Source organism: Ahaetulla prasina, chromosome 7, assembly GCF_028640845.1.
Source record: "Ahaetulla prasina isolate Xishuangbanna chromosome 7, ASM2864084v1, whole genome shotgun sequence".
Classification (NCBI taxonomy): Eukaryota; Metazoa; Chordata; class Lepidosauria; order Squamata; family Colubridae; genus Ahaetulla; species Ahaetulla prasina.
The window spans coordinates 99,317,318-99,341,685 of NC_080545.1; the positions used below are offsets into that span (position 1 = coordinate 99,317,318).

Here is a 24,368-nt window from a genome sequence, read left to right on the forward strand (position 1 = left end):
TGGTCCCTTTAAGACTTGTGGACTTCAACTCCCAGAGTTCCTCAGCCAGCAGCCCCTCCCTCCTGGGAGTCTAGAACAGGGATCTCCAATCTTGGTCCCTTTAAGACTTATGGACTTCAACTCCCAGAGTTCCTCAGCCAGCAGCCCCTCCCTCCTCGGAGTCTAGAACAGGGGTCTCCAACCTCGTTCCCTTTTAAGACTTGTGGACTTCAACTCCCAGAGTTCTTCAGCCAGCAGCCCCTCCCTCCTCGGAGTCTAGAACAGGGGTCTCCAACCTTGGTCCCTTTAAGACTTGTGGACTTCAACTCCCAGAGTCCCTCAGCCAGCGGCCCCTCCCTCCTGGGAATCTAGAACAGGGGTCTCCAACCTCGGTCCCTTTAAGACTTGTGGACTTTCATCCAGGGGTGAAATTTAATATTTGTTACTACCCGTAACACATCGCTTGGTGGGGAGGGTAATGTGACTGGGAGGGCGTGGCCAACTTTTCTTTTTTCTTTTTTCACTTTTAAAAAGCATTTTTTCTACAACCTCTTGGGGCGAAGAGGTTGCAGAAAAAATGCTTTTAAAAGGCTCTGACGATCCCAGCTGAGTTGCCTGATTGTCAGAGGCTTTTAAAAGCATTTTTTTCTACAACCTCTTTGGCCAAAGAGGTTGTAGAAAAAAATGCTTTTAAAAATAAAAAAAGAACCTCTGATGATAGCGCGGCTCAGCTGGGCATGGGCAGGGGTGGGCAGGGATTTTTGCTACCGGTTCTCCGAACCGCCTGCTGCCATCGCTACCGGATCAGGCGATCCGGTCCGAACCGGGAGCATTTCACCCCTGCCTTCATCCCACAATATCTTGTTCATCATCTGATTGATCTTTGTGGTTTCTTTCCACCAGGGTGAACCTGGGCTACCAGGGCCTGCCGGAGCACAAGGCGTACAAGGAATTCGGGGTAATCCTGGTATACCAGGTTCCCAGGGAGAAAGGGGGTCTCCTGGCCCACCTGGAGTCCCTGGGCAAAAGGTAAGCAAGTCATGGTCCCATACTCAAATCTCACCATTCACCATGTCGGGAATGGCCACACATAGACAAGGACGTAAAATTCTCACAGCATCTCAATAATTAGATATATTTAAGGGTCTCCTCTGTTCACATGAGCTGTGGTGGCGCAGGGGGTGAGACTGCAGTATTGCAGGCTAATTCTGCCCACTGCCAGGAGTTCGATCCTGACCGGCTCATGGTTGACTCAGCCTTCCATCCTTCCGAGGTCGGTCAAATGAGGATCCAGTTTGTTGGAGGCAAGAGGTTGAGTCTGTAAGCCGCTTAGAGAGGGCTGTCAAGCACTGTAAAGCGGTATATAAGTCTAAGGGCTATTGCTAAGTGGGAAGGAAGGAAGGAAGGAAGGAAGGAAGGAGGAGGGAGGGAGGGGGGAGGAAGGGAGAGAAGAAAGGAAGGAAGGAAGGAAGGAGAGGGGAGGGAGGGAGGGAGGGAAGAAGGAGGGAGGGAAGGAAGGAAGGAAGGAAGGAGGAGGGAGGGAGGAAAGGGGGAGGGAGGGAGAGAGGGACAGAAGGAAGGAAGGAAGGAAGGAGGAGGGAGGGAGGAAAGGAGGAGGAAGGGAGGGAGAGAGGGAGAGAAGGAAGGAAGGAAGAAGGAGGGAGGGAAGGAAGGAGGAGGGAGGGAGGAAAGGAGGAGGGAGGGAGGGGGAAGGAAGGGAGGAGAGGGGAGGGAGGGACAGAGGGAAGAAGGAGGGAGGGAAAGAAGGAAGGAAGGAAGGAAGGAAGGAAGGAAGGAAGGACGTGGTGGCGCAGTGGTACAGTGGTGAGACTGCAGTATTGCAGGCTAACTCTGCCGACTGCCAGAGTTCGATCCTGACCAGCTCAAGGTTGACTTTGAATAGAATAGAATAGAATAGAATTTTTTATTGGCCAAGTGTGATTGGACACACAAGGAATTTGTCTTGGTGCATATGCTCTCAGTGTACATAAAAGAAAAGATACGTTCATCAAGGTACAACATTTACAACACAATTGATGATCAATATATCAATATAAATCATAAGGATTGCCAGCAACAAGTTATAGTCATACAGTCATAAGTGATGGGAAGTATGAAATGATTAATAGTAGTGCAGATTCAGTAAATAGTTTGACAGTGTTGATGGAATTATTTGTTTAGCAGAGTGATGGCCTTCGGGGAAAAACTGTTCTTGTGTCTAGTTGTTCTGGTGTACAGTGCTCTATAGCGTCGTTTTGAGGGTAGGAGTTGAAACAGTTTATGTCCAGGATGCGAGGGATCTGCAAATATTTTCACGGCCCTCTTCTTGATTCATGCAGTATACAGGTCCTCAATGGAAGGCAGGTTGGTAGCAATTATTTTTTCTGCAGTTCTAATTATCCTCTGAAGTCTGTGTTTTTCTTGTTGGGTTGCAGAACCGAACCAGACAGTTATAGAGGTGCAAATGACAGACTCAATAATTCCTCTGTAGAATTGGATCAGCAGCTCCTTGGGCAGTTTGAGCTTCCTGAGTTGGCGCAGAAAGAACATTCTTTGTTGTCCTTTTTAATGATGTTTTGATGTTAGCTGTCCATTTGAGATCTTGGGATATGATAGAAACCAGAAATTTGAAGATTTCTACTGTTGATACTGTGTTGTCAAGTATTGTGAGAGGTGGAAGTATGGAAGGGTTTTCCTAAAGTCTACCACCATTTCTACGGTTTTGAGTGTGTTCAGTTCCAGATTGTTTTGGTTGCACCACAAGGCTAGTCGTTCGACCTCTGTCTATATCTTGGATTCGTCATTGTCTCGAATGAGACCAATCACTGTTGTGTCATCTGCGAACTTCAGTAGCTTAATTGATGGATCATTGGAGATGCAGTCATTGGTATACAGAGAAGAGAAGTGGGAGAGCACACAGCCTTGGGGGCCCTGTGCTAATTGTACAGGTATTTGATGTGATCTTGCTTAGCTTCACCTGCTGCTTCCTGTTTGTTAGGAAGCTTGTGATCCACTTACAAGTCTGTTCCGGTACCTGTAGCTGGTTTAGCTTAGTTAGAAGAATGTCTGGAATGATGGTATTGAATGCTGAACTAAAGTCTACAAAAGGACCCTTGCATAGGTCTTTGGAGACTCAAGATGTTGTAGGATGTAGTGCAGAGCCATATTAACAGCATCATCTGTTGATCTATTTGCTCGGTATGCAAATTGCAAGGGGTCTAAGAGCGGATTCGTGATGGTTTTCAGGTAGGAAAGCACTAGCCTTTCAAAGGTTTTCATGACTACAGATGTTAAAGCAACTGGTCTGTAGTCATTCAGTTCCTTGATGGTGGGCTTCTTCGGCAGTGGGATGATGGTAGAGCGTTTGAAGCAAGAAGGAACATAACACATCTCTAGTGATTTATTGAAAATATGGGTGAAGATGGGGGCCAATTGGTCAGCACAGACTTTTAAGCAAGAAGGAGTTATCTTGTCTGGGCCTGGAGCTTTTCCTGGCTTTTGTCTGTGAAATAGGTCCTGCACTTCTTTTTCTGTGATCACTAGGGTTGTGAACCCAATGAAATGGGGTCAGTTGTAGGAGGCTTGGCTGTTGTTGGTGTGTCTGAGATGGGGGTTGTGGAGATAGGTGGCTGTAGTTTCCTTTCAAACCTGCAGTAAAACTCATTCAGGTCATCTGCCAGTTGTTGATTACCTTCAGCCTGGGAAGGAGGTTTGCCATAGCCAGTGATATTTTTAAGAGTTTTCCACATGTTTGCTGGTTCATTTGCTGAAAACTGATTCTTTAGCTTTTCAGAGTAGCTTCTTTTTGCTGCTCTTATCTCCCTTGTTAGTGCATTTCTGGCCTGATTGTACAGCATTTTATCACCTTTTCTGTAGGCTTCCTCTTTGGAATGTCGTAGCTGCTTAAGTTTAGGTGTAAACCAAGGTTTGTTGTTACTGTGTATTCGCAAGTTCCTTGTAGGTACACATAGGTCTTCACAGAAGCTGACATATGATGTTACAGTATCTGTGAGTTCATCCAGGTCTGCAGAGGTATCTTTAAAAATATTCCAATCAGTGCAGTCAAAACATTTATTTATTTATTTTATTTATTTATTTATTCGAATTTATATACCGCCCTATCTCCCGAAGGACTCAGGGCGGTTCACAGGCAGATAAAAAACATATATATACAGATTAAAAAACCATTAAGAAACTTATTCAAAAAGCCAGATTATTAAAATAGTATAAATATTAAGACCAATTAAAACCCCTATAAAATTTAAAAATTTAAAAAACTAGTCCAGTCCCGCGCAGATAAATAAGTATGTTTTAAGCTCGCGACGGAAGGTTCGGAGGTCTGGAAGTTGACGGAGTCCTGGGGGGAGTTCGTTCCAGAGGGTGGGAGCCCCCACAGAGAAGGCCCTTCCCCTGGGCGTCGCCAGACGACACTGCCTAGCTGACGGCACCCTGAGGAGTCCCTCTCTGTGAGAGCGCATGGGTCGGTGAGAGGTATTTGGTAGCAGTAGACGGTCCCGTAAGTAGCCCGGCCCTATGCCATGGAGCGCTTTAAAGATGGTTACCAAAACCTTGAAGCGCACCCGGAAGGCCACAGGTAGCCAGTGCAGTCTGCGCAGGATAGATGTCATACGGGAGCCACGAGGGGCTCCCTCTATAACCCGCGCAGCTGCATTCTGAACTAACTGCAGTCTCCGGATGCCCTTCAAGGGGAGCCCCATGTAGAGAGCATTGCAATAATCCAGGCGAGACGTCACGAGGGCGTGAGTGACCGTGCATGCCTGTAGCTTTAATTCTGATTCCTCTGTCCAGGTTTTCACTGATTTAATTATTGGTTTTATGGCTTTAAGTCTTTGCCTGTAAGCAGGTACAAGGTGAATCATGCAATGATCAGAGTGTCCTACAGCTGCACGTGGTAAAGACCGATAGGCATCTTTTAGTGTTGTGTAGCAGTGGTCTAGAGTATTCTTGCCTCTGGTGGGACAATTGACATGCTGAAAGTATTTTGGTAGTTCTTTCCTTAAGTTTGCCTTGTTTAGATCTCCCAAAACAATGGCCAGTGAGTCAGGGTGTTTGGCTTCAGCCTCCATGATTTGGTCAGCTAGAGTTCGTAATGCCTTGTTTACACAGGCTTGTGGTGGGACATAAACAGCAATTAGAAGAAATGAGGAAAATTCACGAGGCGAATAGTAAGGTTTGCAGTTGATAATTAGAGTCTCTAAATTGTTGTCACAGAATTTGTAAATTATGTTAAAATCTTGACACCAGGTTGAATTAATATATAGGCATAAGCCTCCTCCTTTCTTTTTACCAGATGTTTCTGGAATCCTGTCTGATCGTTCAATTTGAAATCCTGGAATGTTCAGGCTGCTATTTTCAATTGATTCATTTAACCAGGTTTCAGAGAAGCATAGGACTGCTGAATTGCGAAAATCAGAATAGTATTTGTTTAAGAGGAGTATTTCATCCATCTTATTTGCAAGTGAGCGTATATTTGTTAGGAAAATTGAAGGCAGAGGAGTTTTAATGCGACTTCTTAATCTGTTTAAGATCCCAGATCGTTTACCTCTTTTCCTTCGTTTCCGTCGTTTGGTTTTTTTAGTAATCCATGGCTCCGTGGGAATTGCCTCCTCCTGTGTTAGAATCTCCTCCGTGTTTGTAAAGACAGGCGGGGGTGAGATTAAAGAAAGCTGCTCCTTAAAGAAATGTTCCTTAATTTTTAGCAGATGGTCTCGTGAGTAGGAAATCCGTAGTGAGTCACAGAGAACAATTAGAAATAAAGAAACAATTAGACAGCATTTCACCGAGGCAGCCTTCTTCGGCGCCATCCTAAGTTTGTTTCTTTGCCTTCCAAGGTGGGTAAAATGAGGACCCAGATTGTCGGGGGCAAAAGGCTGACTTTGTAAACAGCTTAGAGTGGGCTGTAAAAGCACTGTGAAGCGGTATATAAGTCTAAGTGTTATTACTATTGCTATCCCCACCCCTGTCTCCCAAAGCAATCTCCCAACCCAAACTTATTACAATAAAACCATTAAGTCTGACTTGGCCCTATCCAATAACAGGTTGTCCTCAACTTACAACCATTATATTTAATAACTATTTGAAGTGACAAAGGCACTGGACAAAAAGTAATTTAGGACCGTTTTTCACCCTTAACGACCGTCGCAACATCCCTAAAGTCACGTGATCAAATTGGCAACTGACTCATATTTACGACGTTCGCAGTATCCTGGGGTCATGTGATCCCCCTTTCGCGACCTTCCGACCAGCAAAGTCAACGGGAAAAACTGGATTCACTTAACGACCGTGTGATTAACTTAATGACTGCTGCGATTCACTTAACAACCGTGGCAAGTAAGATCGTAAAACGGGGCACAAAACGCCCTTAACGGCTGTCTCGCTTAGTGACGGGACTGCCTTCGCTCCGTTGTGGTCGTAAGTCGAGGATTCCCGGTACGCTGCTGAGAAGCTCATCTTTGAAAAGGGGAATAAAGAAAACCGCCTACAGCTTGGAACATAAAATGTAGCTGAAATGTTTGAAAGAATTTGTATTTTCCGAGCCAAAAGCGCTTTTTCAGTGGCGGAAGCCCCTGAAAAACAAAACGAACAAAGTGACTCGGCGGGTAAAATTGGACAATGGACAGAGAAATTATCTTCCTCTATCATTTTGAGACGGGCTATTAGCGGGTCATTTAGGCAGGTTTGTGCATCTTCTAAGCCACCGGGATGTTTAATCCAGGTTAGAGTGACCCAAACCCCATAAAAAATAAGTCAGTTCGTTCCAAAACATTGCTCGTTTGAGGAAGAAGACTGGGGACTTCGGACAACCCAGCAATCGTGGCTAGTCTCACAAATATGGGTAGCATTCGGAAGACCGCCAAGGTGCGAAAATGAAGCTGGGAATTTGAAACAGCATCGCAGAAAGAAATCAGGTAGCCCTCGACTTACGCCACAATTTCTGTCGCTAAGCGAACTGGTTGTTAAGTGAGATTTTACCTCATCTTACGACCTTCCTTGCCACGGTTGTGAAGTGAATCCCTGCCATTGTTCAGTGTTGTGGCTGGCCCCTCCAGCAGCCAAGGGCCGCGGTGTGGCTCAGGCTGTAAGAAGCCTGTTATTAAAACACAGCTGCCTGCAATTACTGCAGGCTCGAGTCCCACCAGGCCCAAGGTTGACTCAGCCTTCCATCCTTTATAAGGTAGGTAAAATGAGGACCCAGATTGTTGGGGGGGCAATGAGTTGACTTTGTAAATATACAAATAGAATGAGACTATTGCCTTACACACTGTAAGCCGCCCTGAGTCTTCGGAGAAGGGCGGGATATAAATGTAAATAAAAAAAAAATCAGAGGAAGAGGAGGAGGCCTGGGAGTCGGGGTCAGCATCGAGGCAACCTGAGGGGTTAGAGGAAATGGAGCCGTCAAAGAGAGAGAGAGAGAGAGAGAGACAGAGGCGGAACCTGGGCTGTCCATCAACCCTCAGATGGAGAGTCAACAACTCCCAGGTGTGTCGAGGTAGCTGATGAGGAAGAGGAGGAACAGCTGGGGCCAGTGCCTGACGCGTGGATGAGCAGAAGGCAGAGGAGAGGAGAGCAGTGGAAATCTATGGGCCGGTCCTTGGGACAGAAAAGCCACCGCCGCTAGCGAAGCCCCACCCTAGCTCTGGGGATAAAAGGCAGGGGGCAGAGATGAATAAATGTGGCAGACAACTATTCATCTTTTAGCCACATGGACTTGTTAGCCTGCGGTGAGAGAGAAACTTTTTGCTGGGGCTGCCGGAAACTCCTAATTAAAGGAATCTTTGAGTTCACTTCAGAGGGTTTGTCGTGTTTGAGGAACTGGGTCAGGACATTCAGTTGTCACACAGTTGTTATACCATAGATCAGGGGTCTCCAACCTTGGCAACTTGGAAGCCTGGCGGACTTCAACTCCCAGAATTCCCCAGCCAGCAAAGCTAACTTTCTATAGTACCAAGGACTCCACAAGCATCTTCCTTCCCCCACTTTCCCCCACCCCAGTAATATTCCCTGAAAATATTCTCTTTTCGCAGGGGGAACAAGGGAAAAGAGGCCGTACAGGATCGATGGGACCGAGAGGACCTACTGGGTCTCCCGGAACAGAGGTGGGTTTGTCTTGGAAATGAGAGAGAGAGAGAAAGAGAGAGAGAGTGAGAGAGAGGGAGGGAAGGAGAGAGAATAGAAATATCAATTTTCAGAAGCTCAGTTTAGGTAAACTTCGACTTACAACCGTCCATTTAGTGACCATTCAAAGTTACTGAAAAGAAGGAGACTTATGACTGTCCCTCGCAGCATCCCAGGGTCACGTGATCAAAATTTGGGCTCTTGGAAACTGGCATGCATCTACAACTGCTGCGGCATCTTGGGGTCATGTGATCACATCTGCGGCTTTCCCAGCTGGCTTCTGACAGGCAGATCCGATGGGGGAAACTGGATCTGTTTAATAACCGTGTGATTCACTTAATAACTACAGTGATTCTCTCTGATGCTCTCTGACCTTGGTTGGGTTTTGGGCTTTTTTTTGCAGATGTTTCATGACCCAATTAGGTAACATCATCAGTGCTAGAAGGGAGTGGGGTTTATGGAGAGGAGGAGGGGGAGGAGGAAGAAGGAGGCTGTGGAGTGCTTGGTGCTCTCTGAGCTTGGTTGTTTTTTTGCAGATATTTCATGACCCAACTAGGTAACGTCATCAGTGCTAGAAGGGAGAAGGGTTTATAGAGAGCAGGACAAGAGGAGGAGGAGGAGGAGGAGGAGGAGGAGAAAGAGGGATGACTGTGGAGTCCTTGGTGCTCTCGAAGCTTGGTTGTTGTTTTTTGCAGACGTTTCATGACCCTGCTAGGTAACATCATCAGTGCTAGAAGGGAGTGGGGTTTATGGAGAGGAGGAGGGGGAGGAGGAAGAAGGAGGCTGTGGAGTGCTTGGTGCTCTCGAAGCTTGGTTGTTGTTTTTTGCAGACGTTTCATGACCCTGCTAGGTAACATTATCAGTGCTAGGAGGGAGTAGGGTTTATAGAGAGCAGGACGAGGGGGACGAGGAGGAGGAATGACTCTGGAGTCCTTGATGCTCTCTGAGCTTGGTGGGTTTTTCTGCAGACATTTCATGACCCAACTAAGGAACATCATCAATACTAGAGGGGGAATGTTCTATTATATTCAAGTGTCTCAATTGATAGCTCTTGGACATCAGCAGAAACATCCTTTTTTTCCATTTGTGTTTTTTTTTCTAATCCACTGTTTTTAGAACCTTATGGGGTGCAAAAGCTGGTATGGCTCTTTGGGGAAGTTATGCGCTGCTGCGTTAGGATTGAACCGACATGTATGTGTATGTGTGTGTGTGTGTGTGTGTGTGTGTGTGTGTGTAAGCGGGGACTGAAAAAACGGCTCCATGTTGTATCCTGGGTAACATTGCATTGATTCCTTCTTTCATCCAGTTCTGATCAAGGGCAGATCCGTGGGAATCTCTGACACAACGTTGTGTTGTCTTTGTCTTTTTCTCCTCCAGGGAAAGCCAGGTGCCCCAGGGATCAAAGGCAACAAGGTAAGTCCTAACCTGGTTAAGACAAACCCTGAAAGCCAGGGCTTCAACGCGCCAGGTAGACATGGCCACCAACCTTCAGGGTTATGTAAGAATGGGCCAGTTCTCTTTTTTTTAAAAAATAAAAATTTTATTGAAGTTTTTAAGAAGCTGTTGGATAACCATTTGTCTGGTGTAGGGTTTCCTACCTAAGCAGGGGGTTGGACTAGAAGACCTCCAAGGTCCCTTCCAACTCTGTTATTCTATTCTGTTCTGCTCTGTTCTATTCTATTCTATTCTATTCTATTCTATTCTATTCTATTCTATTGTATTCTATTCCATTCCATTCCATTCTATTCCATTCCTTATTCTATTCTATTCTATTCTATTCTATTCTATTCTATTCTATTCTATTCTATTCTATTCTATTCTATTCTATTCTATTCCATTCCATTCTATTCTATTCCATTCTATTCTATTCCATTCCTTATTCTATTCCATTCTATTCTATTCCATTCTATTCTATTCTATTCTATTCTATTCTATTCTAGTCTAGTCTAGTCTAGTCTATTCCATTCCATTCTATTCTATTCCATTCCTTATTCTATTCTATTCTATTCTATTCTATTCCATTCCTTATTCTATTCTATTCTATTCTATTCTATTCTATTCTATTCTATTCTATTCTATTCTATTCCATTCCTTATTCTATTCTATTCTATTCTATTCCATTCTATTCTATTCCATTCTATTCTATTCTATTCTATCCCATCCCATTCCATCCCTTATTTATTTATTTATTTATTTATTTATTTATTTATTTAATCGTATTTATATACCGCCCTATCTCCCGAAGGACTCAGGGCGGTTTACAGGCACTTAAAAAACACATAAACACATAAATACAATATAAAACAATTAAAAACTTATTCTAAAAGCCCCAAAATTAAAAATATAGAAATAAAACCCAATTTAAAACCCATAAATTTAAAATCTAGCTCAGTCCTATAATTAAATAAGTGTGTTTTAAGCCGCGGAAGGTCCAAGGTCCACAAGCTGACGAAGTCCGAGGGGTAGTTCGTTCCAGAGGGTGGGAGCCCCCACAGAGAAGGCCTTCCTGGGCGCCAGACGACATTGCCTCGCTGACGGCACCCTGAGGAGTCCCTCTCTATGAGAGCGCACAGGTCGGTGAGAGGTATTCGGTAGCAGTAGGCGGTCCCGTAAATAACCCGGCCCTATGCCATGGAGCGCTTTAAAGGTGGTCACCAAAACCTTGAAGCGCACCCGGAAGGCCACAGGTAGCCAGTGCAGTCTGCGCAGGATATCCCTTATTCTATTCTATTCTATTCTATTCTATTCTATTCTATTCTATTCTATTCTATTCTATTCTATTCTATTCTATTCTATTCCATTCCATTCCATTCCTTATTCTATTCTATTCCATTCCTTATTCTATTCTATTCTATTCTATTCTATTCTATTCTATTCTATTCTATTCTATTCTATTCTATTCTATTCTATCCCATCCCATTCCATCCCTTATTCTATTCTATTCTATTCTATTCTATTCTATTATATTCTATTCTATTCTATTCCATTCCATTCCATCCCTTATTCTATTCTATTCTATTCTATTCTATTCCATTCTATTCTATTCCATTCCTTATTCTATTCTATTCTATTCTATTCTATTCTATTCTATTCTATTCTATTCCATTCCATTCCATTCCATTCCTTATTCTATTCTATTCTATTCTATTCTATTCTATTCTATTCTATTCTATTCTATTCTATTCTATTCTATTCTATTCTATTCTATTCTATTCTATTCTATTCTATTCTATCTTCATTCCACCTATTCTATTCCATTCTATTCTATTCTATTCTATTCTTATTCTTATGCTTATTCTGGGTATTTCTCTACATAAATCCACATTTTCTGGTTGCTTTGCAGGGGGAGAGCGGTCTTGGCAAACTGGGTCCCAGAGGCTACCAAGGTGTTCCTGGCCCGCAGGTAGGATGAGCAGCTAACTGGGTTCTCTCCACCTTCTGTTCCTCCAAGTTCTGCTTTGAACTTCCCAAAAATTTAAATCAGGCACGGTTCTTCATCTTGGCTGCAGGCCGGAAAGGCTGTGGCCATACTTCCAGAGTGGGTGGGGTCAAGAAGCAAAGTGGGCAGGGCCAGGAACCAAAACAGGTGGGGTTGAGAATTAAAGTGGGTGGAGTCACCACCAAAGTGGGTGGCATCAAAAATAAGGTGGGTGGGACCAGAAAACAAAGGGTGGGATTAAAATTAGTGGGTGGGTCCGAGAACCACAGTGGGTGGTGCCCAGAACCAAAGAAGAACGGGGTCAAGAAAGTGGGTGGAGTCAAAACCAAAGTGGGTGGCAACAAAAATAAGGCAGGTGGGACCAGGAAATAGAGTGGGTGGGAATTAAGAAATAGTGGGTGGGGCCAAGAACCAAAGTGGGTGGGGCCAAGAACCCCAGGGAGCGAAGCCAAGAACCAAAGTAGGTGGGGTCAAGTAATAAAGTGGGCGGAATCACAACCAAAGTGGGTGGCATCAAAAACAAGGGTGGGTGGAGCCAAGAACCAAAGTGGGTGGGGTCAATAAATAAAATGGATGTGGCCAGGAGCCCAGGTGGTTGTGTGTGTGTGTGTCAAGAAATGAAATGGGTGGGGCCAAAAATCAAAGTGGGTGGGGCCAGGAACCACAGTGGGTGGGGAATTCTGGGAACCGAAGTCCACCCATCTTCAAGTTGCCGAGTTTGAGAAACATTGGACTAAATCAGGGGTCTGCAAACTTGGCTCTTTGAAGACTTGTGGACTTCAACTCCCAGAGTTCCTCAGCCAGCTTTGCTCTTTGAAGACTGGTGGACTTCAACTCCCAGAGTTCCTCAGCCAGCTTTGCTCTTTTAAGACTTGTGGACTTCAACTCCCAGAGTTCCTCAGCCAGTTTTGCTCTTTTAAGACTTGTGGACTTCAACTCTTCGTTGGTTCCAACTATTCAACTATTCGTTGGTTCCGTCCCAGGCGCCTGATGGACCCCGAGAGGTTCCTGACGGAGCTTGGGCCATTTCCTGAGGATCTGGCCCACGGCACGACTGAGGAACTAGTTGTGGCCTGGGAACAGGCCGCGGCTGGGGCCTTGGACCGTGTCGTGCCTTTGCGGCCTCTGACCCGGCGCAGATCTCGTCCGGCCCCTTGGTTCTCCGAGGGGCTGAGGGAGATGAAACGCCGGAGAAGACGCCTAGAGAGCACCTGGAGGTCCAGCTGCCCGGTTGATCGGACACTAGTTAGGACCTATTCTAGGACCTACCTAGTGGCAATGAGGGAGGCGAGGCGTTTACGCCCACCCTCATTGCGCCGGCAGATAACCGCCCGGCCGCCCTGTTTGGTGACCCGCCTCCTTCATCAGGAGGTGCGGGATGACCCTTTGCAGGGACGTGCCGAGGAGTTTAGTGGTTATCTATACGATAAAATCGCTCAGCTCCGGGATGGTCTGGACCGAAATTGGGATGATCCAAGCGAGGGAGAGGAGGCACGTCTTGTTGAGTCTGTCTGGGATGAGTTTGACCCTGTGGCTCCCGAGGACGTGGACAGGTTGTTGAGGAGGCTTCACGCCACTACATGTTTACTGGACCCGTGTCCTTCCTGGTACTGGTACTGGTACTGGTACTGGCCACTCAGGAGGTGACACGAGGCTGGCTCCAGAGGAGGATTATTAACGCTTCTTTGTTGGAAGAAGGGCCTCCTCAAGAAGCCCTTTTTGGATCCAGCTATTTTGGGTAATTACCGTCCAGTCTCCAACCTTCGCTTTGTTGCGAAGGTTGTAGAGAGTGCTGTGGCGCGACAGCTACCCCAATACCTGGATGAAGCCGTCTATCTAGACCCGTTCCAGTCCGGCTTCCAACCCAGATACAGCACGGAGACAGCTTTGGTCGCATTGGTGGATGATCTCTGGAGGGCCAGGGACAGGGGTTATTCCTCTGCCCTGGTCCTATTAGACCTCTCAGCGGCTTTTGATACCATCGACCATGGTATCTTGCTGCGCCGGTTGGGGGATTGGGAGTGGAGGCACCGTATCGGTGGTTCTCCTCCTATCTCTCTGACCGGTCGCAGACGGTGTTGACAGGGGGCAGAGGTCGACCGCGAGGTGCCTCACTTGTGGGGTGCCGAGGGTCGATTCTCTCGCCTTCTGTTCAACATCTATATGAAGCCGCTGGGTGAGATCATCAGTGGCTTCGGGTGAGATACCAGCAGTACGCTGACGACACCCAGCTGTACTTTTCCACCCCGGCCACCCCAATGAAGTTGTTGAAGTGCTGTCCCGGTGTTTGAGGCCAGACGGGCCGGGAGGGGGAGAAACAGGCCCAAGCTTAACCCCCCCAAGAGGGAGTGGCTGTGGATGCCGGCATCCCGATTCAGTCAGCTGCAGCCGCAGCTGACTGTTGGCGGCGAGTTATTGGCCCCAAAGGATAGGGTGCGCAACTTAGGTGTCCTCCTGGATGAACGGCTGTCGTTTGAAGATCATTTGACGGCCGCTCCAGGAGGGCCTTCCACCAGGTTCGCCTGGTTCGCAGTTGCGCCTTCCTTGATCGGGATGCCTTGTGCACAGTCACTCACGCCGCTACCTCTCGCTGGATTATTGTAATGCTCTCACATGGGGCTCCTTGAGGTGCACTCGAGGCTTCAGTTAGTCCAGAATGCAGCTGCGCTGGTGATAGAGGGAGCTACTGAGCTCCCACGTAACACCGCCTCCTGCGCAGACTGCACTGGCTGCCTGTGGCCTTCGAGTGCACTTTAAGGTGTTGGTTACGACCTTTAAAGCGCCCATGGCTTAGGGCCTGGGTACTTACGGGACCGCCTGCTGTTACCTCATGCCTCCCACCGACCTGCACGCCTCACAGAGAGGGACTTCTCAGGGTGCCGTCCGCCAAGCAATGCCGGCTGGCGGCCCCAGGGAAGGTCCTTCTGTGGGGCTCCACACTCTGGAACGAGCTTCCCCGGTTTACGCCAAATACCTGACCTTCGACCTTCCGCGAACTGAAGACACATCTTTTCATTCGCTGCTGGCTTGAATTTTATTGAATTTTATTGGTTTTTAAATTTTAAAATTTTTAATATTAATCTTAAATGGGATTTTAGTTTTTTATATATTTTAAAGTTTCGGGCTAATTATAATAAGTTTTTTAATTCACATTTTAAATTGTACATTGTATTGTCTTTTTTACTTCTGCCTGTACACCGCCCTGAGTCCTTCGGGAGAAGGGCGGTATAAAAATCAAATAAAATAAATAAATAAATAAATAAACTCCCAGAGTTCCTCAGCCAGCTTTGCTCTTTGAAGACTTGTGGACTTCAACTCCCAGAGTTCCTCAGCCAGCTTTGCTCTTTGAAGACTTGTGGACTTCAACTCCCAGAGTTCCTCAGCCAGCTTTGCTCTTTGAAGACTTGTGGACTTCAACTCCCAGAGTTCCTCAGCCAGCTTTGCTCTTTGAAGACTTGTGGACTTCAACTCCCAGAGTTCCTCAGCCAGCTTTGCTCTTTTAAGACTTGTGGACTTCAACTCCCAGAGTCCTTCAGCCAGCTTTGCTCTTTGAAGACTTGTGGACTTCAACTCCCAGAGTTCCTCAGCCAGCAAACCAGTCTTAAAAGAGCCAAGTTTGCAGACCCCTGGACTAGATAGATCTTTCCAGACGCATCCTTTTCTCTCCATCCTACATCTTCCTCTCGGCCAATGTTTTGCAGAACGTTGCGTCGCTTTGCGCAACCCACAACTGCGTTCTTGTGACGGTTTTGTGTCCAGCGGTGCTCCCCCTATCCAGATCTCACGATGACTATTCAGATTAAAATTCTCCTCTTCTTCCTAACCATCCTCTTGCAACCTCTGTGGAAATGAATATTAAATAATGAATACCTCCGGATACGTGTCCAAAAATGGCTTTATTTTCGGGCACGGCTCCTCGGTAGTTCACACCCAGCGCCGAGCAAAGGCGTTTTAAAAAATTAGCAAGCCAAATATCCTTATTTCTCTCGACACTTTGAATACGGTGGCATATAAATAGGGCATTAAAGACTAATGGGCGAAAAGGCAGCCAGGGTAAGCAACTTCAGGCCGCCTGCAGAATTTAAATTCGACAGGACGGTATTAAAATATGAGATTAATTCATTAGAAGTTCAAACAGAGTGAGTCAAGGCGGCATGAGCGTGTCTGAAGGGAAATAAATTGCTGCGGCCTTTTGCCGAAGTGTTTTAATTCACAACTTGGAGCTCTGTTCATTTATTTATGCACTTAGTTCTGGGCTTTATTATTTTTATAAATAACTCAAGGCGACGAACACCCGCCGTATCCCCCTATTTCCCCACCACAACAACAACCCTGTGAGGTGGGTTGGGGGGGAGAGAGAGAGAGAGAGGCTCAAAGTCGCTCAGTTTGGTCTCGTGCCTAAAGCGGGACTCGAACTCGCCGCCCAAGGCGACGAACGCACACCATATCCTCCTATTTTCCTCACCACAACTACAAAAACCCTGTGAGGTGGGTTGGGCTGAGAGAGTCAGGGGACTGGCTCAAAGTCGCTCAGCTGGATCTCAGGCCTAAGGTGGGACTCGAACTCGTCCCCCAATTGTGGCCGTAAGTCGAGGATTACCTGTATTTGTGACGGTGGCAGTGTCCCGGGGTCACGGGATCCCCTTTTTCAACCTCCTGACAAGCAAAATCAGTGGGGAAGCCAGATTCACTTAACAACGGTGTGACTGACTTAACAACTGCCATGATTCACTTAACGACAGTGGCCAAAAAGGTCGTAAAGTGGAGCACTTAACAAATGTCTCACTTAGCAACATGTTGTGTCTGCGCCCCCCGAGCCGGGCCTCCTGCCAGAAAGTGACTTGGAAAGTGAGGGGGAAGGGCCGTCAGGACTTACCTCGGGAGCACCGGCTTCCCTGGCTCAGCTCCAGGAGCCAGAAACAGGCCAGGTGGAGGAGATAACGAGGCCTCTGTACCCTGACTCTTCCCCCCCCCCAGGCCACACCTCTAGACCCAGCTGATGGCAATCAGGCCTGGCTGGACCCTAGGTTTCATAGGCAGGAGAGGCGGGAACAACAGAAGCAGGGGTGGGGCAGGCCTAGGAAGTGCTGAGTCATGGAGCCACAGGCTATAAAAGGCAGCCAGAGCTGCTGTGTCTCTTCGTAACAGCCAAATCCATTGATTGACTAAGAGCTGAAGTTTGTTTCACCAGCGTTGTGAAAGATAACGGAGGCTCTTGGCAGACGCTGGCTATTCTGCTGCCAGAGCTGATAGTGCCGGCTAATTAAGCCATCACTCGGACGGAGGTGAGGGAGGACAGAACACAACATAAATTTGGGGTTCAGTTATCATAAGTCGAGGACTAAGTATATAACGTTTGGGGGGATGTCACAGATTTAGAACCACTGACTGAGGCCAGTCTGACCTCTCTTGAACAGGGGGAAGAAGGAACCGCCGGACTTCAGGGGCCTCTGGGCATGATGGTAAGTTTGCCCGGCGATTCTGGAGCCCATCGACCCGTTGAAGAGCAGAGCCAAAGCATGCAAGGCCCTACCTTCATTATTTTACATTATAAACATGGATTGTTTAATTCAGGGGTGAAATCTACTTACCTTCCTTACTGGCTCGAAAGTCCACGCACCGCGTCACATGTGCGTGCAGACCTTCTGCATATGCGGAAAACCTTCTGCACATGCGCAGAAGGTAAAAAACTCATTACTGCCTGGTTAAAAGCATTACTTAAATTTTTAATTTTTAATAATTTAAATTTAATAATTTGAATTGATTTAAATTTAATTAATTAATCAATTAATCAATAGTTAATTAATTAATTAATTTTTCAAATTTGTATACCGCCCTTCTCCAAAGACTCAGGGCGGTGTACAGCAAATAAAACGCCAATAATCCAAAAAATTTAAAATACAATATCCAGTTTAAAAATCTAATTCGAATTTAATAATTGATAATTTAATTAATTAAATCAATTAATTTAATTTAAAATAATTTAAATTTAATAATTTAATAATGTAATTTTTAATTACTGGTTAAAACCAGGAACTACCAGCCATGACGGCTACTGGATTGCGCAATTCGGTCCAATCTGGTAGCATTTCACCCCTGGTTTAATTGAATGATTTATTATTTTAATTTCTTAAAGCTTTGCGCTGTTGGCTTTTAGCGTGTTATAAGCTGCCCAGGTTTCATGTGATAGATAGCATGAGAGGCAGCGTAAAAATTAAAATAATTAAAATAATTAAATATAATATATAAAACAATAAAAAATAAAATAATAAATGAAATAAATAAAATGAAACAAAATAAAAGAAATAGAAGAAAATAATAAAAAATAAAATAAATAAAATAAAAAATAAAATAGAATAAAATAAAATAATAAAAAAGAAAAGAAAAGAATAGAAGAAAATAAATGAAATGAAACAAAATAAAAGACTAGAATAAATAATAAAAAATAAAATGAAAAAAATAAAATGAAACAAAATTAAAAATAATAGAATAAAATAAAATAAATAAAATAAAAAATAAAATTATTAAACTAAATTAAATACCAAGCTTTGTCCCTTTTTTTACCAGGGAGAGAAAGGCCCCGCTGGTTTAAAAGGAGAGAAGGTAAGAAGAACGAAATTCAAACGTGTGTTAAAGAGCAAATATTTCTTTTATTTTCTGATTGTTTTTGAGTGCACGTGATATTCCTAGAAACATATGTTTGATTGGATTTTGGCCCATCCCTCTAATTTTCACTGAGACAGGTGTCAGTCCTGGAAGTCGTCTTTTATATTTGGGCCTTCAGCCCTGCCCTGTTTTCTTCTGTGGGAAAATGGGAGGGGGATTGCATAGAGATCCAGGTTAATGTCAGGGTTCCAAGTAAGACCCCCCAACAAAAGAAGTTACTCGGAACCCTGACAACAGGTTTGTGCTGTTACTATCCCTGGCTGAAAGTAATCTGATAGAGGTAATCCTCAATTCATGAAAAATTGAAATATTTTTTAAAATACTAAGAATAAAACTATTAAGAATAATATCTTTGATGATATATTGATCATCAATTGTGTTGTAAATGTTGTACCTTGATGAAGGTATCTTTTCTTTTATGTACACTGAGAGCATATGCACCAAGACAAATTCCTTGTGTGTCCAATCACACTTGGCCAATAAAAATTCTATTCTATTCTATTCTATTCTAATTTCTTAACTTGGTAACCTCTGGAGGAATTGGACTGCAATGCCCATCATCCCCAGAAAACCAGGATGATGGAACGTTAAGTGAAACAGCTGTTCAGTGAGTTTTGCCCCATGTTAACCACCTTTCTTGCCACAGTTGCTAAGTGAATCACTCCAGCTGTTAAGTTAGCAACACGGTTGTTAAGTGAATCTGGTCTCCCCGTTGACTTTGCTTGTGAGAAGGTCGCCAAAAGGGATGACATAACCCTGGGACGTGGCAACGGTCATAAATGTGAACCGGTTGCCAAGCATCTGAATTTTGATCACATGGCCACGGGATTGTTCCGACGGTTGTAAGTGTGAAAAACAGTCCTAAGTCACTTTTTTTCAGTGCAGTTGTAACTTTGAACGGTCACTAAATGAACTGTTGCAGTAAGTCAAGGAGGGCTTGTAAATTCCTGTGTAACGAAAAACCCACATAAATCCATCTGCCATTCCTTCTTTTTCACTTTTAGGGTGACATTGGTGTTCCTGGTCTCAAAGGAGAGAAAGTAAGTGAGATCCAAGTTGGGGATGGGGCAGATCACACAGGTGGGCTGGGGTTTTTTAAGGAGGGGCTGGTGTTGGAATTCATTGGGGGGAGTGTGTTTTTATGCAACAACTACGGCCAGTAGATGGCAGCGTTTACACATTTGGATCTATGGTATATACTCTATGCTCTTTTGTTCTAAAGTAGACTTTGCTGTTTCCTGTTAGAGTTAAAATAGTTGAGCAGTAAAGCACATGGTGATTGTACTCTTTGCTCTCTCTGTGTGGTGCTTTATATAAACAGAATTTCTAACAACTGGACAGCCCCCCTGTCTGAAATGGTGTAGGCTTTCCTGCTTGAGCAGGGGGGTTGGACTAGACTTCCAAAATCCCTTTCCAACTCTACTCTGATTGATTGATTGATTGATTGATTGATTGATCTCACCAAGAGCTTGTGATGAAGGTGTACATGAATGGTGAAATCCAAACTGGTTCTATGGGCGTGTCTTTGTGGGTGTGGCTTGGTGGCCGTGGCAGGATACTGCAAATTCTCCATTCCCACCCCACTCCAGGGGAAGGATACTGCAAAATCCCCATTCCCTTCCCACTCCTGGGGCCATCCAGAGGTGACATTTGCTGGTTCTGTGAACTACTCAAAATTTCCGCTACCGGTTCTCCAGAACCGGTCAGAACCTGCTGGATTTCACCGCTGATGCACATGTACATATACATATACGTTCTGTGTTGTGTAAGATACTTTATATGGGCAGGAAACCTTTTTAACCTGACCAACAGGTTAACAGAAACTATTGGCCCTCCAATCTCAAAAAAAAAATAGTTTAGAAAGAGGGAGAAGAATAAGAAAAGAGTTAGCGATGGCTACTCAGGACAACCCGTCCATCCGTCCATGTAATGATCTCTCCCAGGCCGTTTAAAGCATCATTTTGTTCCTAATGTTTTATTCACCTCTCCTTGGGAGGCAGTCTTAGCCTTTCCTTGAAGACGGCGGGGGCGAGAAAAAGGGTTATTTCTCGAGGCACACAAATTTAAGCGTTGTTCTGACCCAACTCCCCAAACATGTCATAACCCTCTGAAGTTAAAGATTTCTTTATTAGGAGCGCCGGCAGCCCAGGCAAAAAAAGTTTCTCTTTTACCTCAGGCTAAGAAGTCTGTCCGGCAGGGAGATGAAGAGTTGTCTGCCACATCTATTCATCTCCGCCCCTTGCCTTTTATCCCCAGAGCTAGGGTGGGGCATCGCTAGCAGCGGTGGCTCTTCTGTCCCAAGGACCGGCCCATAGATTTCCACTGCTCTCCTCTCCTCTGCCTTCTGCACATCAGGAACTGGACCCAGCTGTTCCTCCTCCTCCTCATCAGCCACCTCCAGACCTGGGGGCTGTTGACGCTCCATCTGAGGGCTGATGGACGGCCCAGGCTCCGCCTCTGTCTCTTTCTTTCTGACAGCTCCATTCCCTCTTTCCCATCGGAGCTCCCAGGTTGCCTTGATGCAGACCCCGACTCCCGCGCCTCCTACTCCTCCTCTGAGTCGGTTGCTGGAGGGGCCGGCGGCCGACAGGCCACGACAAGCATTCATTCCTTGCCTGCTCAGCCTCTCCTTGGAAATCCCCCTCGCCTTCAGAGTGGCCACCCACTTTAAGGTGATTGAGGGAGCCACACGTTGCTCCCGGGTAACACCGCTCCTGCGCAGTCTGCACTGGCTACCTGTGGTCTTTCGGGTGCGCTTCAAGATATTGGTTACCACCTTTAAAGCGCTCCATGGCTTAGGGCCTGGGTACTTACGGGACTGCCTGCTGTTACCTTATGCCTCCCACCGACCCGTACGCTCACACAGAGAGGGTCTTCTCAGGGTGCCGTCCGCCAAGCAATGTCGGCTGGTGGCCCCCAGGGGAAGGGCCTTCTCTGTAGGAGCACCTACCCTCTGGAACGAACTTCCCCCTGGTCTGCGTCAACTACCTGACCTTCGGACCTTTCGCCCGTGAATTGAAAACGTACTTGTTTATTCAAGCAGGACTGGCTTAACTTTTTAAATTTTTTGAATTTTAATAATTTTAATTGGGATATTTTATTTTTGGGGTCAAATTTGACGGTTTTAGTTTTCGGCCAATTATATAATATGTTATTTTAACTGTTATTTTAATTTGCATATTGTACTGTTTTTTAATCTGGCTGTACACCCGCCCTGAGTCCTTTGGGAGAAGGGCGGTATAAAAATCTAAATAATAAATAAATAAATAAATAAATAAATAAATAAATAAATAAATAAATAAATAAATAAATAAATAAGCCATGATTCAACTAGCGCAGCTAGTTGATTCCATCAACTGATTTTGGGTGGGTGGCTCAGGCTGAGCTCTCTATATTGTTTGTTTGTTGGTTTGTTGGTTTCAAATAACTTTACAGATCGTCCTCAACTTAACGACCGTAATTGAGGCCCAACTTTTCTGTTGCTAAGCGAGACGTTCGTTAAGCCAATTTAGCGGGCCTCATGGCGCAACCTTTTCTTTGCCACAGCTGTTAAGTGAATCACTGCAGCTGTTAAAACTATTAACACGGTTGTTAAGCAAATCCGGCTTCCCCATTGACTTCGCTGGTTAAAAAGTTGCGCTAAAGGGGATCGCGTGACACACACACACCCCCCAGGGACATTGCAACGGTCGTAAGTATGAGTCGGTTTCCAAGCGTCTGAATTTTGATCAGGTGACAATGGGGATGCCTCAATGGCCGTAAGTGTGAAAAAGGGTCCTAAGTCATTTTTTTTTCCAGTGCCGTCGTATCTTTGAACAGTCAGTAAATGAAATGTTGTAAGTTGAGGACTACCCTTATTACATTGTACACATAAAACAGCCTAAACTATCACCAGTTTATCACCCATCACCCATCTCTTTCCATTTATGACTGTATGACTATAACTTGTTGCTGGCAATCCTTATGATTTATATTGATATATTGACCATCAATTGTGTTGTAAATGTTGTACCTTGATGAAGGTATCTTTTCTTTTATGTACACTGAGAGCATATGCACCAAGACAAATTCCTTGGGTGTCCAATCACACTTGGCCAATAAAAATTCTATTCTATTCTATTCTAACAATCACAAGGGATAATAAAGAGTGAAAGAGTGAAAGGATAGAAATGTGAAACATTATAAAGGAGGGATCTCCAACCTTGGCAGCTTTAAGAGTCGTCAACTTCAACTCCCAGAATTCCTTTGCTGGCTGAGGAACTCTGGGAGTTGAAGTCCACAAGCAACAGAAAAGTTGGGCCCCAATTACAGTCGTTAAGTTGAGGACGACCTGTAAAGTTATTTGAAAGAAACAAACGAACAAACAATATAGAGAGCTCAGCCTGACCCACCCACCCAAAATCAGTTGATGGAATCAACTAGCTGCGCTAGTTGAATCATGGCTTAAAGTGGGTGGCCATTCTGCCTTTGAAGGCGAGGGGGATTTCCAAGGAGAGGCTGAGCAGGCAAGGAAGGAATGCTTGTCGTGGCCTGTCGGCCGCCGGCCTCTCCAGCAACCGACTCAGAGGAGGAGGAGGAGGACCATCAGCCCTCAGATGGAGCGTCAACAGCCCCCAGGTCTGGAGGTCACTGAGGAGGAGGAGGAGGAACAGCTGGGTCCAGTTGCCAAGGTTGGAGAACCTGGTATAAAGGAAAAAATAAAATAAAAGAGGTGATGCGATGGAGGTTCGGAAAGAGTGCAAGGGCGAGCATGCCCAAAAATGCAAGAGAGGTGTGGGATGCATTAACAAGGGCATCTGAAGGTGCAAGGAAGACCACAAGTGGCTGGCACAACAAAAGTGCAGAAGCCCTATCTAATAAAATGAAATTCAGTGTAGAGAAAAGTAAAGTCCTACATTTAGGTAAGAAAAACCGAAAGCAGACATATAGACCGGATGAAACCAGGTTTAATAGCAGTGACTGTGAGAGGGATCTTGGAGTCTCAGTGGACAATCAGCTAAATATGAGCCAGCAGTGTGCAGCAGCAGCTAAAAAAGCCAATGCGATCCTAAATTGCATTAACAGAGGGATCCAATCAAGATCAAGTGAGATACTAATACCACTCTATAAAGCCTTACTAAGACCACACCTAGAATCCTGCATCCAGTTTTGGTCACCACATTATAAAAAGGATGTTGAGACTCTAGAAAGAGTGCAGAGAAGAACAACCAGGATGATGAAGGGACTGGAGGCTAAAACCTACGATGAACAGTTGCAGGAACTTGGCATGGCTGGTCTAGTGAAGAGAAGGACCGGGGGAGACAGGATGGCATCTTCCAATATTTGAGGGGCTGCCACAGAGAGGAGGATGGGGGTCAATCTATTTTGCAAAGCACCTGAAGGCCAGACAAGGAATAATGGATGGAACTGACCAAGGAGAGATTCAACCTGGAAATAAGGAGAAATTTTCTGACAGGGAGAACAATCAACCAATGGAACAGAAGTTGCCTTCGGAAGTTGTGGGAGCTTCATCATTGTCTGACATGGTGTCTGACATGGTGTAGGGTCTGTCTGACATGGTGTAGGGTCTCCTGCTTGGGCAGGAGTTGGACTAGATGACTTACAAGGTCCCTTTCAACTCTGTTAATCTGTTAATCCTCGGTTAAGCACTAGGGAAAGCTGCACAGGTGTGGGAGATTTACCCCCAACAACGTATGACTTCCTGCTGTCTTCCCCAATGACTTTCTGGGAAACCGGCAGGGGAAAAAAAATTGCAAATGGCGATCGTGGGACTGCAGGGGCGCTGCAACTGGTTGCAAATGCCAGTCAGTTGCTAAGTGCCCAGATTCCAACCACACGGATGGGATAGGATGGGATGGCCTGAACTCCAAGGGCCGTCCACAACCATCATTTTGTTCAGCGCATGACTGGCTGGGGAATTCTGGGAGTTGAGGTCCACGGAGTTTAAAGTTGCTAAGGTGGAGAAGGAACACCCAGTACAAACTACGTTTCTCTTGTATATTGGAACCACAGGGAGATTCGATCACAAGGTTCGGACCTCAAGGCTACAAAGGCAACAAAGGAGATCCGGTAAGTTGTGTTGACTCGATTGTTGTTGGGAAGGAAACTTTTGCTTCCTTCGAAGCTCGTTAAAATGGGGAGGGGGCTA

At 45.4% G+C, this 24,368-nt stretch overlaps 1 protein-coding gene across 1 annotated transcript in view; it reads left to right on the top strand.

The window, feature by feature from the left end:
- Positions 1–805: 805 nt before the first annotated feature.
- LOC131202600 (collagen alpha-1(VII) chain-like) overlaps positions 806–24,368 on the top strand; it is a 34,624-nt gene continuing 11,061 nt past the window's right edge. Inside the window, exons 1-8 of the mRNA XM_058191703.1 lie at positions 806–1,008; positions 8,025–8,096; positions 9,493–9,528; positions 11,459–11,518; positions 16,972–17,016; positions 18,122–18,157; positions 19,225–19,260; positions 24,233–24,289. Of these exons, the coding sequence (XP_058047686.1) occupies positions 8,058–8,096; positions 9,493–9,528; positions 11,459–11,518; positions 16,972–17,016; positions 18,122–18,157; positions 19,225–19,260; positions 24,233–24,289 (309 nt within the window). The 5' untranslated portion in view covers positions 806–1,008; positions 8,025–8,057. The remainder of the gene's footprint in view (positions 1,009–8,024; positions 8,097–9,492; positions 9,529–11,458; positions 11,519–16,971; positions 17,017–18,121; positions 18,158–19,224; positions 19,261–24,232; positions 24,290–24,368) is intronic.